Source organism: Python bivittatus, unplaced genomic scaffold, assembly GCF_059951505.1.
Source record: "Python bivittatus isolate LINGU-HERP-01145 unplaced genomic scaffold, Pbiv_v1 ctg000590_np1212, whole genome shotgun sequence".
Classification (NCBI taxonomy): Eukaryota; Metazoa; Chordata; class Lepidosauria; order Squamata; family Pythonidae; genus Python; species Python bivittatus.
The window spans coordinates 11,831,223-11,846,595 of NW_028277086.1; the positions used below are offsets into that span (position 1 = coordinate 11,831,223).

At 41.1% G+C, this 15,373-nt stretch overlaps 1 protein-coding gene across 1 annotated transcript in view; it reads left to right on the forward strand.

Moving 5' to 3' along the window:
• WASHC5 (WASH complex subunit 5) overlaps nucleotides 1-15,373 on the forward strand; it is a 37,021-nt gene that overhangs the window by 2,529 nt on the left and 19,119 nt on the right. The window contains exons 4-16 of the mRNA XM_007441883.3: nucleotides 496-580; nucleotides 2,352-2,452; nucleotides 3,014-3,203; nucleotides 3,291-3,443; nucleotides 4,091-4,204; nucleotides 5,824-5,995; nucleotides 7,907-8,034; nucleotides 8,599-8,728; nucleotides 9,547-9,659; nucleotides 9,750-9,916; nucleotides 10,756-10,831; nucleotides 13,621-13,731; nucleotides 15,170-15,310. Of these exons, the coding sequence (XP_007441945.2) occupies nucleotides 496-580; nucleotides 2,352-2,452; nucleotides 3,014-3,203; nucleotides 3,291-3,443; nucleotides 4,091-4,204; nucleotides 5,824-5,995; nucleotides 7,907-8,034; nucleotides 8,599-8,728; nucleotides 9,547-9,659; nucleotides 9,750-9,916; nucleotides 10,756-10,831; nucleotides 13,621-13,731; nucleotides 15,170-15,310 (1,681 nt within the window). The remainder of the gene's footprint in view (nucleotides 1-495; nucleotides 581-2,351; nucleotides 2,453-3,013; nucleotides 3,204-3,290; nucleotides 3,444-4,090; nucleotides 4,205-5,823; nucleotides 5,996-7,906; nucleotides 8,035-8,598; nucleotides 8,729-9,546; nucleotides 9,660-9,749; nucleotides 9,917-10,755; nucleotides 10,832-13,620; nucleotides 13,732-15,169; nucleotides 15,311-15,373) is intronic.

The following is a 15,373-nucleotide window of genomic DNA, read 5'->3' on the forward strand; positions in this document are numbered from 1 at the left end:
TGTTATATGTGGTTCAGATAGATCCAATAAGCAGATGCTGCTGTAAAAATGTGACATTAAATTTTGACGCTATTAAGTCTTTTTTAACTTGTAATAGACTTTAGTAAAGCGAAAGACAGACACTCTTTAGTTCAGAGAATGTTTTAAATACTGTATCATTAAGAGATGCATCTCCCAAGGAGGTTTGATGGTGATCAGCAATTCTTAACATGCCACGTAACTAAAAATTTAATGACTTGGCTGAAGTAAAATCTATTGAGACCTTTTGGATATAAAGCCATAAATGACATCCAGATAATAGCTTTTATGGCTACCACCTCTTCCTTCTCTTCTACTGCATCAGCTTTTTATTCTTTTGGATGCAAGAGTTAGGGTTATGTCAAGGGGTTCAGAAGTCCAATTAAGATTAAAGCAGTGTATACATTCATAAATTAGATTTTGCCAACATTCACTCCTGCAAAAGATTAATTTATATTTCATTATTATTGTTTCTAGATACCTGGATGATCTCAGTGAAGGGATTTACATCCAGCAAACCCTGGAAACAGTGCTGCTGAATGAGGATGGGAAACAGCTATTGGTAAATTTAGGCTTCTCTAACCATGCAGCATTATAGGGTTAGGATTGCCACATGACCTCTAGACTGCAGCAAAGGGATATAGAAATTGCCATCTTTTGCTGCCATTCAGTTTTCACTTAGATTTTTGTAGCCCAAGTACAGAAACCGTGGACGGGGATAACTTGCTTGTGGTCAAAAGATGCACTTTTTTTTTTATATAACAAATGCATTTGCCTTCTGAAATTTCTCAGAGCGTAAACTGCAATTAGAACAAATCCAGGACTAAAAGAATTATTTGAAAGCAAGCAATGAAAGTCACAGTGTAAAAGCAGTTGCAGGGGGCAACACATGCTGTCCGATTCACACCCACCTAAGTGGCCTGTCCATTTAGCAATTGTCAGCATTGGCAGTGGTGGGTGAGCTGATGGACCAACATATTGGAGGGGACCAGGTTCTGCTGAATCCTGGGTGGAAAGGGGCTAAAAACTGTCGTCTTGAGGAGGGAATCCAAAACAGAGAGAAATCCCATTCCTCATGTTCATTAAAAGGGAGAGACTTCCCCTGTCCTCCAAATTTTAAGATTCTGAAAAAATGGGTCTAAGCCTTAGAGCAGAAGTCAGCAACCCAGCCCCAAATCCTCCATGGGACCCTAAACCTCCTTCTTGTATCTTTCAGAGCCTTCTCTGACTAAGGCTGCTAAGAGATGAGAGCAGTGTTTTCTAGCATTTCAAAGTAGGAAACACAAGGAGACTACAGCAAAAACAGATAAAAAATAGGGATATTCGTAGCAGGGGTTGGGGTTTGGGGGCATGGTACGGTGGTTTCACTCCTTCCTCCGTGAGCAGTTTTTGTTGGTGGTTGTGGGGAAGGAAAAGTTGGTTGTGGGATGATGGTGGTAAATGAAACCAAATGCCTCTACTCGCTAAGGATTCTTATGTTCTAGCCCCCTATCAACAGCCTGGCTTCAGAGAGGTTTCTTGGATAAGACTGTTCTGCCAGAACATTCTGTGCACAAAAATAAATGCTTCTATATTCTCAGTCACCATCGGTAGGAAGCCTTGTGGAGGGAACTGCTCATCATGCAGCTGTGTGCAATCTTTGGCGCATCACACTCCCTGCTGCTGTAGATGTCTATCTCCAGGTTGGATTTGAACCTGCAGTGGATGCCTCTAGGCCAGTGTTTCTCAATCTTACCAACTTTAACCTATGTGGACTTCAGCTCCCAGAATTCCCCAGCCAGCACACTAGCTGGGAAATTCTGGGAGCTGCAGTCCACATATCTTAAAGATACCATGGTCAAGAAGCACTACTCTAGGCCTTAATTCAGGCATAGGCCACCCAAGGGTTCAACTGTGTGTTTGTCTTCATGCAGCTTTCACACGCCGTTCAATTCCCCCTCCCCCTCATCTTGCCAGCTGTGGCATCAGGGGCTGAAGGCCTGGCCTACATAACACACCAACACCCAGCAAGATGCCCAGTGGAAAATGAGATTCTGTTTCTTTTTCTGATGCCTCTGTTGCTTCACTGAAGATTTGCTGGATCTGTCCAGCACTTTGAAATATCAGTTTTTCCCAATTTGACACCCTTTCAATGTGTTGGACCCCCAATTCCCATAAACCCAGTATTTGAACTGCCTAAGAATTAGAGAATTGTAATTAAACACATCCGAAAAGTGCTATGATGGAGAAGACTGTAATAAATGAGTTTGATGTAACAGGGAATTACAGCACTTTACATAAAATCCTTGCAATTTTAACTGTGAATCTCTCTGCGTCCATCTTGTTTGCTGCAGTGTGAAGCCCTTTATTTGTATGGTGTCATGCTCCTTGTCATTGACCAGAAAATTGAAGGCGAGGTCCGAGAGAGAATGCTCGTTTCCTATTACCGATACAGGTATTCCATCTCTGACTCCAGATACGCTCAGTTGACTATTTCGTGGTGGATTATTTCATGCAAACTCAGCCGCTTTTTAGGTTGTATCAATATACTTGTTTTAAGAATTCTTTGCAATGCCTTTACATGAAAGTCTCCCTCTAATTCAGTGTTTCTCAACCTTGGCAACTTTCAGATGGGTGGACTTCAACTCCCAGAATTCCCCAGCCAGCATTGCTGGCTGGGGAATTCTGGGAGTTGAAGTCCACCCATCTGAAAGTTGCCAAGGTTGAGAAACACTGCTCTAATTGATGCCCAGCTAGGTTCTGGCCTTGGAAGATAACTAGAGTCTGGTCTGGTTAGTACTTCCATGGAAGACCTTCAGAAAATCTCCAGGCTCAAAGCTAGCCTGAGAATTTGAAAAAACAGCCTGGAACGAGGGAGCAAAACTGTTTCCATATTGTTCCGAAGAAAACAACCAGGATGTACCTATGAAATCAAAGCAATTGCAAATTTATCTTTTTTTACTGTACTTCGATAAGATCTTCCTTCCGTGATGTTTGTTTATCATGCCCCATCCAGCGCTGCTCGCTCGGCTGACTCCAATATGGATGATATATGTAAGCTGCTTCGGAGCACAGGGTATTCGAGCCAGCCTGGAGCGAAAAGGCCCGCAAATTACCCCGAGAGTTACTTCAGCAGGGTGCCCATCAACGAACCTTTCATTAGCATGGTGATTGGCCGCTTGAGGTCAGATGATATCTATAACCAGGTGAGTCAGGGTGGACAAGGCTGGGGAGGACCTAGGAATGGGGCCCTCTGGTTCATAATTCACCCTTCCGCTCTGTTCTCCTCTCAGGTTTCTGCATATCCATTGCCAGAGCATCGCAGCACAGCTCTGGCAACACAGGCAGCCATGTTGTACGTGACGCTTTATTTCGACCCATCCATCCTTCACACCCAACAAGCAAAAATGAGAGAAATTGTAGATAAATATTTTCCAGACAACTGGGTAAATATATTATGACTGCCGCTATGACTAATTGATTTGTATCAGTGTCTACCACAAACTTCAGGGACACTCAAATTATGGCACGTGCAGGATGATGTCATCGCACCAGTGCCTCCCTTACATTATTGCATCCTGACATCTGATCCAGGTGCATGAGTCATGCTGTTGGTGCGATAATGTTTTTGCACCTGTGTCCTCATTTGATGACCCACTCCCAACGCCACCCCTATATTATTGCTTCATTGTCATTTCAGACCCTTGGTGTGGACCCAAGAGAGTAAGGGAAAGCCAGTGAGGACAATTTCCTTCTTCCCTCTACCCATTCAGAATTCATGTCCAGAAATCTGCAAGTTTGCTGGGCTGTTCAAACTTAACTAGCTTTGGGATTGGTATAGATATGAAGCAGTCAGTTTTCCCACCATAGTTAGACCAGGCAGGATTGCTTCTCTACTAGTCTTAAAATGGTATCTGCCAGAGAGCCACTAAACAGTCTCCATAACCATGGCTAACACTCTGCAGCCATGGCTAGTCATCTCCACAGCCAGCCATGGGGTAGATCTGTTTTGTGATATGTTGATGGCCTCCTTTCCCCATAAATGTATGGACAACTGGGGTTATCAGGGCCTTATTTTGGCTTCTATTTGCAGGTTATTAGTATTTACATGGGAATATCAGTAAATCTGGCAGAAGCCTGGGAACCGTACAAAGCTGCGAAAACAGCCCTGAACTACACGTTGGATCTTTCCAACGTTAAGGAGCAGGTAAGCAAATGTGGGTTTTGCAGATAGTTGAAGCTATGTGGGAATCCGATTGGACACAGTGTTTTCATTAAACTTACCAACTTGCGATCTTCTCACCAAACATAGAGCTGTTTAAGGGCTTCTTACCCAACTGTCCAGAAAGGTCTTCCTCCCTTGTTACCCTTGGCAGTCTGCATTTGCACGTATAGGTGGGGAAAGGGGGGCACCCCCTCGAGTGCAGAGCTTTGTCAGGATGGAGAACAAAGCAAACAGAAATAGCCAGTTTGGTCCAGTGGTGAAGGCACCAGGCGAGAAAGCAGGAGACGGTGAGTTCTAGTCCTGCCTGAGGCATGAAAGCCGGCTGGGTGACCTTGGGCCAGTCCCTCTATCTCAGCCCAACCCACCTCACAGGGTTGTTGTTGTGAGGAAAATAGGCGGAAGGAATATGAGATATGTTCGCTGCCTTGAGTTATTTATAAAAATAATAAAAGTGGGATAAAAAATCTAAAAACAATTGAATTGGGAATCGGGGACATCTTCCCACAGCAGTAGGATTATATTAGAAAGACTTTAAAATTAGAGCGGAACTTTTATTTATTTATTTATTATTGGTAGGGAGGAGGAAGGCTTGTAAAGGGTTCACTGTGGCTGAAATGTAGGGCAAGAAACTAGAGATGTCAGGGTCCACTTTTGCACTCTTGGCAGGCTTATGAAACCCCCAAGTGACAATTTGTACCCCTGTGGCGTACTCATTAGCAAGCTTCAGTCAAATGTGCTCATTTACAATTCACAAGAGGTAGGTGCTCTCTCCTCTGAGCCCAATTCAAGGCCCAGTGACGTCATGGGAAACCTGTTGTTTTCCTAGCAGCAGGATAAGAGTAGTTGGGCGCTTTCTTCTCCTAGGATACATTGCAACTCCCCAGGCCAGTAAAGTACTAAACCTGAATGATGTTAATCCTATTGGAGAGTCCTTACCATAGCATTGCATGGCAGAGCAGGAATAAAAGCAGAGAAATTAATCAGATGAAGTCCTCCGGTCATGTGGGCATACTCTCTCGAATCTCTGTATACGATCGCCTACAGCTTTGAGATTTCCTGGTACTAATACTATCCCATTTCAGTACCAACCAGGTTTGACCCTTTTTTATGACCAGCCACAAAGAGCTTGCTGATGAGAAAGGAAGTTTGCAAAGTGACTTCACCAGAACTAGTGTTGAACAGAGAAATAATGATTTGCTCCCAAATCCTGCCAGGGAAGGTGGGCTATGATAGATTTCTTTATAAATTGGAAAGTAACTAGTTCCATTAGGGTATCTTGGACATCTGTATTTTTTAAAACTTTGTAAAGTAAGGGTTATTGTTTAAGTTGTTTAGGAACAGCAGTAACGTTAACACTTATGTTTGAAAACGTGAGCATTTAATAAAGTTTTGGTTAGTACCATTTACTGTATGCCAGTGGCTCTCTGAGGATTGCAAACTGCAACCCCCAGGTGTGTTAGACACTTTAGCCAAGCATGAGGGATGCTGGGAGATGTAGTTTAGCCTTAGCTGGAGGGCCTCAGGTTCCAAAATTCCCATTTAATCTCTTAGGGCTCTGCTGCTCCTCTGTTAGGCTAATGCTTTAATTTCTCCCTTTGAAGGCCAGCCGGGCTGCTGCTGTCACTGAGCGTGTTCGCACCCAAGTGCAACAATTTCTTAAGGAAGGTTGTTTAAGACAAGAGATGGTGCTTGACAACATCCCCAAGCTCCTGAACTGCTTAAGAGACTGCAACGTGGCCATCCGCTGGCTGATGCTTCACACTGCAGACTTGGGTAAGATTTGAGGAGGGTGGTTTGTTTTCAACAAGGATGGATGCTCCATCAAGAGGAGGACATTTGCAGGGCACATTTTATTCTTATGCCCTACTTAAAGGTACTCCCTTATCCTCTTAAACTCTCCCAGTGGGAAAAAATGGGCCAAGCAGCTTTTTTGAGGATATGCTATTGTTTTAAGCTTCTGCAAGACTTAAGTCACCTATTTTGCCCCTTACATTTCCACAACCCCCCAAATCAAAGAAAGGTCTGAAATTTCAGCTCCATCCAGTTTTGCAGTTACAAATTGGGGTGTTTGGGGGGGCATCATTTAGGCTGCTTATCCCAGACTTCTAAAATACATTCACTTCACCTTTCTCTGTAGTGGAAGGCAGGTTATTAAATATAGCAAAATCCAGCATGCTTGGCTGATTCCAGAGAGGTCCTACTTGAAGAAACCCCATGGAAATCTATGGGATTTAAATAATTCATCATCCATTTCGTGCCTGAAGTGTAACTGAAACCAATTAAATAATAACAGGTGGTATGGAAGAAGTTTGTAAAAAGCAAGCAACAGAACAGCATAAAAGCAACTGTAACCAAAACACTGATATTAAAAAAGACCAAGTTAAAGTTAAATACAAGGCAGCCTGCATTAATGAAAATAAACAACATAAAAATAGGGTGGGATAGCAAACGGAATTCCTAAGTAAGAAGTAAAAGATTTCAGGGGTCTACCACTTTTCAGAAGGTGGTCTTCCAAAATAAAAATAAGTATTTTTTTTTTAATGGAATGGCTGAAATCTTGTGAAATTGCACACAATATTGACATTTTTGCCTGAAATCTCACTAAATTACTTTCACCCACTGATTTTTTTTAAAAAAAATCATTTAATGTTGAGGTTCTTCGGGTGCCTTCTGACAGTATTAGAAGGCACCTGCCAACCGCTGAGATACTGTGTGTTGCCCAGCTCCACTTCCACTCCTTTCTGTGACATGTGAAGCGAGACTTTCATTGTATTCAGCTAAACACACTGCAATCCATCTCTGCAGGAATTAATTATACAGAATTTAACCCTGCCCAGATGACTCCAACATGGTTCGGACTTTTCAAGTTGGTGTTATCCAAATAAGTCTACAGATATATATTGGTATAAAACAGAGATAGATAGGAGGAATCCTAGCAGAAATCACCCTAACTGATGTGGTGAGGACCAGATTGACCATTTACCCCGCAGATCCATTTGCAGAAATTCACCGGTTTCTTCCTTGATAGATCCTTGTTCAGATTATTGTTTCTTCCCTGACTGTTTATCTGGTGCTGTTTCCTGAGTGTCGGTTGCTAGGAAGGGGCTGTGGGCTGCAAGTTCTCTTTCTTGACCTTTGGTGATATCTTCTAAATGGTATTTAGATGGGGAATCTCTGCGTATATGTTGATGGCATGCAATGCCCTAATTAAAGAGCTATCAAGGAGTTAGCCACAACCCAACCAAGGCTGCACAAGCTACTATATATAAACAGCCAGTATCTCCTATTCTCCCTCGCACTGATGATGTTACCTAACCTGGTAATGAAACATCTGCAAGAAAACAACAATGGTCAAACAACAGTAAGAACCCAACAGTTCAACTTTGAGCTACGTATATTCTCAACTATTGGTATGGTGATGTCCATAAGTTTGTTCATGGTGATCTCTGAAAACTAATCCATATTCAGCCTCTACATTCAGTATCAGTGTACCTTAGAATACCCAACAAGGCAAGCCTGTGGTCTTCAGACCCCATTTTGAATTTTTCAAGGGAATAGGAACTATTGCTCCTGCTGAAAATGTGATGCTCATTTTAAGTTCATTCATAAAAATGATTTAAAATAATTTGCTGCCTTTGTTTAAAAAAAAAAAAAAACTGCCTTCTTTTTCGCCCCCCTCCCCAGCTTATGATCCAAATAACAAGCGCCTCCGCCAGATAAAAGACCAAGTTCTAACTGACTCCAGATTCAATCCCAGGATCCTTTTCCAGCTCCTCCTGGATACAGCCCAGTTTGAATTCATTTTGAAAGAGGTAAAGAAGGGTGGCCACTTTTTTCAGGTGGGAGGTTCTGAGGCACAGTTCACAAGATACTATGGGCCATTCCAAAATAATAAGATTTGAGAACTCAGATCTTATGAGATTTGGCTATTTATTTGAGTGTCTGTGCAATCAGTCTACCGGGTCACAGAGATATCATTGCAAGAACCCAGAGAAAAAGCTTCATGAATTGTTTTGTTTTCTGTAAAATCCTCGGGGAAGGATTTCATAAAATAATGCTTTCTAAGTTGCTGGCCTGTTCCTTTCTCATTTTCTTTCTTGGAGAATCATTGAAAAATGTATCACTGATGCTTTCTTATTTTAGTGTATGCTGGATCAAATAGGGTGCTTTTAGATTTATTTCATCAACATTCTCATGTGTGCACCTTCTCCTAATCAAATGTTTTGAATCAAAGCTCAGCTCAACAAACTGATTCATTGGATCAGTGATATAAATAAGATTTAGAGTGATTCACTGTCACCCTTAAGCGTATCATTAATAGCTTTGTGGTTTGGGCACTTGTCTTTTAATCTGAGAAATCTGTGCCTTTCCACTAGATGTTCAAGCAAATGCTGTCAGAAAAGCAAGAAAAATGGGAGAGCTACAAAAGAGAAGGATCAGAAAGAATGGCTGAACTGGCGGATGTCTTTTCAGGGGTTAAGCCACTAACCAGAGTGGAGAAAAACGGTAGGCTGGAACAGAAAAACAATCAGCAAACTTGTTAAAAACTCTTTTAGCTTGAAGAGTAAAATTGTAGTAGGTTGCTTCATACTGACTGTGTTCACACATTGCTTGAAGCCATGATTTGTTTAATCATGGTTTGCTGAAAAAGCCACAATAAGCCAAAATGGCTAAATCTGCACAACATTTTAAGCTGAAACAATAAAATACATCTTGGCTAAGTACAAAATAGGAAGTTAACAATTTAATTGGCCCATAGGGTCAATTACAGCAACCAGTGCAGGATTCTAGTTTGTTTCCAGGGGCTGTTCAAGGGTGCTGGGACCTTGTTACCTGAAGCAGTATCTTCTGTTACGTGACCATGCTGATCCTTCCGCGTTTTGGGCTGCTGTTCTGCTCAGAGGCGTGGTTAGTAGCCATATTCAGGACCAGCACTCTCCAGGTGCATTTCCACTGTATGCCAGGACAAGAACACAGCTTAGCTAGCTGTGGTTCATCAGCTGCTATTCTTCTTGGCCAGTATCTCAGCTACCAGTGTGGTATTTGGTTGACTGACATTTCCATGGGCCTCCCCTAAGTCTTTGCTCTTCACCACCTTTTTCAGAAATCTGGCTTCTAAGTCTTGCACTGCAGTGGCGTATAAAGACTAGTATGTTTGCAAATGAAAGAAAATGGTCATCTAATTCCAAAGCTTTCTTGGTTTTTTAGTCAGTATTTGCAAACACAACATTTGTAGGCTGACAGTTTAGGCGATTTCAGTGGCATTGACAGTCAGATCCGCCACAAAAAGATGATCGCTTTTATTCCTTTTCCTATTTGAACAGAAAATCTGCAAGCCTGGTTTAGAGAAATCTCCAAACAAATTATGTCTCTGAATTACAATGACTCCACTGCAGCAGGCAGGAAAACAGTGCAGTTAATACAAGCTTTGGAAGAGGTAAGGAGGGCGTCCTTGTCTAAATATTTGGATTTCTTGGTGGAATAAAACCTCTCCAGTGAATGAGTTGCATTCAAATGCTTAATGCAGGTCCAGGAATTTCACCAACTGGAGTCCAACCTGCAAGTTTGCCAGTTTCTCGCAGACTCTCGTAAGTTTCTGCATCAAATGATCCGAACCATCAACATTAAGGAAGAGGTTTTAATCACCATGCAAATAGTAGGGGACCTTTCTTACGCTTGGCAGCTCATTGACAGGTATGATTCCAGAGGAATTCTGAATTCTTATCAGGGCTCGTTAGCTGATTAAGCTGGTTTCCCCCAGTCATGTCCTGTGTTTGATGTCCCATTGTAGAGACAATTGCAGAGATAATCATATCCAGATCATGGATTTGAGAGGTGGAACTTGTTCTAATTATCACGGTTTGTCAGTCAAGAGGTAGCAAATGCTGCTATGTAGATTAAGAGTGGTGCTTTTTGCATGAACAACATGTGTTCTACTGTACAGCTACAATTCCTTACTGAATTCCTATCCTACCTGCTTGTTTTCTGATCACTTTGGGGGCCAAAAACATAGTCCAAGTTATCAGGAAGAAAAATTCTAAACTTGCTTGCCCTATAACATGGTTGTTTTCTACAGAGAAGATCAGATCTGTTTGATTATAAATGTAAGTGTCTTCTCTGGTTGACTGTCTTTACAAGAACAAAAATGGGTGGACAACCTTTTAGGAGACCAGGAGCCACACCACTTTTAAGGGGAGTGAAGGGCACATTAAGAAGTATAATAATATATGCAGGATCATATCATGTATGATATGGGCTAGTTTGCAATTTTCCACATTTGTTCCTGGATGCATAGGCATGGTTCTATTTGTTTATTTCTTTAAATTTAAATTTTAAACATGTTAGGTCTGTTTTGGCCCTTACTAATTTTTGTGTGTTACCTTCCTGAGCATAAAATCACACCACTCGTTTTTGGCAATTGTTGTCAGAGGGCCACAAAAATATTCACATCTCACATCTGTGTCCTAGAATATTGATTTCAGCTTTTATTTCTGATCATGATTTTATTTCTCCTCCCCCCACCCTTTTTCCAGTTTCACCTCTATCATGCAGGAAAGCATAAGAGTCAGCCCATCAATGGTAACCAAACTCAGGGCCACATTTTTAAAGGTGAGTTGATTAGTACAACAGAAACAATCCAGCTCTTGGGAGGTGGGTGGGGAATCCTTTATGGTTTTTGGAAGGGGAAAATGTAGGAAACTTATTTTTTTCCCATCTTCAAACTCTCTCTACCCAATTGACACAGTTATCACAGAGGGCAACGGTATGTAATACAACAGTTACCTAAGTTTATTGATTCAAAGCTTTAATAGTTCTCCTTTTAATACATTCTCAGTTCCAGCATAACTGATTAGAGATACACATCACTAATCAACACAATTTTCCCAACTAATGTAAGGAGAGAAGTTATTTAAGTTATAATCAAATGGTTGCCAAAAATGGTTTTGCAACCTCTTGATTCCAGAGGGATTTTCCAGTGTCCAAAAGGTACCAAGAGAAGCTTTTACATACTAGGCACACCCACACGCAACTCCTCTTTCTCTCCTATTTCATACATGTTGGATTCTAACCAGCTGTTTTTCATTAATCTTGTCATAGAATATTGTTACAATTTAGAAGGAAGTTTAGGACGGGATCTACCTGTTCTTGAACAGTAATTAATCATGGATGTTCGTGTCCTGACTCTTAGTAAATGTATCCATTAGCCATATTTTGATGATCTCCTTATATCTGACATTTGGCACATCATTGTGTTAGTCTATCCAAGGGTGATGTTGCACTTACCCCCTTTTTATCCACACACCCATGCATTTGGGTGGACTGTAGAAGTTTCAGTAGACTGAGTATTCATACAGTTCATTAAGTTCAATATGTCGGGCAGAGTGATAATCACAAACACTCCTGTTTGTGCAGAGCGCAGCAAAAACTCCAGGAAAATATTAGCCATGGCAGCAAATACAATGCAATGTCCATTTCTTGTTTCCCAAAGAAATCCAGTCAGAAAATATATACTAACTGGTGTTTATTGATAAAAATGCAAAATTCCATAAAATGCAAATATCATACAAAATATAAAGAAAAACACATCTTCTCATTTAATGTAGCATCCAAGACTTATTAGCAACACAAGCTTAACAAAATCTCTAGCTACAAACTCTTAGAGAAGAGGTACACTACTTGGTACTTTGTTACAACTACGTAGCCCATAAAACCTACATAGTGGCTAACACTAAAACAACTAACAACTACTCAGAGAGGCTGCACATTTTCCTCCCTTTGTATTATAGCTCTATGCCACCCCCACTGGGTAACTAGCATACACACGCCAATAGGTGGCAGTAAATAGCACAATACACAACACACAATAACAGGTGTTCTTCACATGATCTCTGTAGTCAAAATATTATTTGTTATTGTTGTAGAGATAACGGGATGAATCCTTTCCCATGAGAAAGAAAATCCTGACACAATATCCATCATGATCATGAAATACTTCGATAGGCAAGCCTGTAAAGAGCTCACATTTCATTCAGACATGGATTCTCCTTGGTTCCAGTAGCCTTTGGTTTCAGTACATCCAAAACACCCTTCCAACATATTGCATTGATAACATACCTCAGAGCCAAGCCCGTATCTTGAGGATAGTTACAAGGCTGTGTTCCAAATCTAAGTTCATTCCTGAGTGACATAGCAGACTTGTACAGAGGAGGATAATTTTCAGTCTATTTTAGGTTGAAGCCCGTATCTCTATGGAGCCCAGTCCTATCTTTCAAAAAATACAATTTACTTAATATTCTCTTCCCTTTGTCACAATTCCCCACCCAGGGGAAAGATACTTTGGAGGAATCTAACAAGAGTTGCCAGCAATCTCCTAGATGATCAATAGATAATTTGTACTCCTAGATCAGCTCATGATTTACAGTTTTGACACCAGTAGCTTCTTCCTGCTCCTAATTCCATTGGTGGTTGATGATGATGATGATGATGATGATGATAATGATGATGATATCCCACCTTTATTTTGTACAGCTGAAGGCAGTGTACATAATGCTGTCACCTCCTGTTTTCCCCCAACAAAACCCTGTGGAGATTGGACTGAGAGTGACTGGCCCAAATTCACCCACCAACTTTAATTCAGATGCACATGTTAAAATACATGGTGTATTTGTTTATTTATTTATTTATTTGTTCATTCTATTTATATGTCCATCCCACTCACCAAAGCAACTCTACTAGTTATTCTAGCCCTTGATTCAGAGGAGCTATAGGGTTGGAAAATGCCAATGAAATTGTGTAAGTTTTGAGATCCGGTTCCACCTCTCCTTGCTCCACTGTTTTGTACGTGCTCCAATTGATGGGCCTTGAGCTTCTAGAAAGAAATCAAGTAGATCCTACAAACTGGAGTCTGCTCACAATGGCCCTCATCTGTAGGTTTCCCAGCTATCTCCAGGGCTTGAGATGTTGCCACAGTCTTATGCAGAATAGCCCAGTCAGTTCTAAACCAAAAGACAAAATGGATTTCCAGGGCCATAAAACAGATTCAGTTTATTCTGGATTATTTCCAGAATGGAATTACTGTAGGCCTTTAGAAAATAACCAAGGATCTGCTTTACATAGGACGCTTTCCACTTACATAACCATTTTAGTGACTTTCACTCTCATGCATGGAAGCCTGAGGCTCAGTTCACACACCAAGGAACAACAAAGTTTGCTTAGCCAGAATTTGTTAATTAAGCTCCAGTTGGCTGGGTTCATGTAACAGACTAAGCCACAAATCATGATTTCCAAGGCACAGTAGCTAGGTTCACTCCTTGTACTAAGCCACAATGAAGAGAAACCATATTAAATCTAAAGTAAATCTAGAAACCTATTGACACATCTATCTCACTTACTTCCAGTTGGCTTCAGCTCTTGACATGCCACTTCTTCGCATCAATCAAGCAAACAGCCCCGATCTTCTCAGTGTATCACAGTATTATTCTGGAGAACTGGTGTCTTATGTAAGAAAGGTGGGCAAGATCACTCTTTTTGGATATTTTCTCCCTTGTTACAAACTGGGAAATGCATTTTTCAAGGGTTCCCTTCTAGAACATTACAGTAGACCAGTGTTTCTCAATCTCAGCAACTTTAAGATGTGTGGACTTCAATTCCCAGAATTCCCCAGCCAGCATGGCTGACTGGGAAATTTTGGGAGTTGAAGTCCACACATCTTAAAGTTGCTGAGGTTGAGAAATACTGTGTAGACTATCACTATTCAAGCTGAACCTCCTGACACCCCTAGTCGTAGCCAGGAACTCTTTAGAACTTTTACCAAGGATAACCTCTTTTAGCCCAACCCTAGGAAAACCAGAAAGGAAGGTGCTTTGAATCTTCCTGCCCAAAGCTAGCAATAAAGAACTGAACAACAATCTTGGAATGTGAAGAGTAGTTGTATAATCATGCAGCCTTAAACATGGGGACATTTATAATGAAAATATTCTCTATTTAAATCAATGAAGGTACATCTCTAGATACAAAAATTAATTTACTGGAGAAGGGAAATATAAAAAAGGGAAGGGAGCAATCACATCCACCAAATTCTAGATAATACCAAGCCTAGCTAAACTACTTATTATCCCTGTTGGGTAAGATCTATCCTCTTGGAATAGATCCCATCTATTTGGTCTCTAGGAGTCGAAAACAACTTGATGGCACATAATCAGTCAGGATCTTTGTACTTTGGGCACATGGTGGGAAGACATAGCTCTCTGGAGAAAGCTCTGATGCTGGGAAAGGTGGAAGAAAAGAGGACAACCAGCAGCAAGGTGGATGGACTCAGTTACAGGGGTGTTGGGGTGACGTTGGAAGAGCTGAAGGACCAGGTTAGGGACAGATCATTATGGAGAAAATCTATCCATGTGGTCAATAAGAACTGACAATGACTTGATGGCATGTAATCAAGATCTTTGATTTTAGCACGTATTCAGACTTCATTGCAGACAGGATAGTTGAAGAGACATTATCTGGACCTGCTTTGATGCTGTTGGGAAACCTAATTTCCTACTAATTCTAACTTTTTTCCTTCTCTTTAGCATGATCCTCAATTTTATTGAATTCAGAGGATGAGACAGCTAAACTCTTTGGGGAAACCAACTGTTGCTTTCAGGCTCTAATTAGCAAATCAGAACATTGTTCACCTTTCTACAGATTCTATGGCTGAAAGATAAAAGCGCAGACTAGTTTTCATCATTTCTGCTACTATGGCAAAAAAAAAGATGAAAAAGGCTTTATTGGGGGGTAACAAAGGATAGTTTCTGCTTATTCAGATCTCTCTTCGTGGGGTGCTTTAGTGTGCATTGCGATGGCATGCTAAAAACTAGAGGGTTGTTGCACCCCTTAAAGGAACTACTACTTTTCAATCACTAATCAATGTTTTTGCATTTGATTTATTTTGTTTTTGGAGAAAAGGTTTTACAGATCATTCCGGAAAGCATGTTTACTTCTCTCCTGAAGATTATAAAACTGCAGACTCATGATATCATTGAGGTGCCAACTCGCTTGGACAAAGACAAGCTGCGAGATTATGCCCAACTTGGACCACGCTATGAGGTGCATGAAAATTCAGTGTTAGAGAGGTTAGGTGCACTTCTGGAAATAGTGTGAAGTAATGTT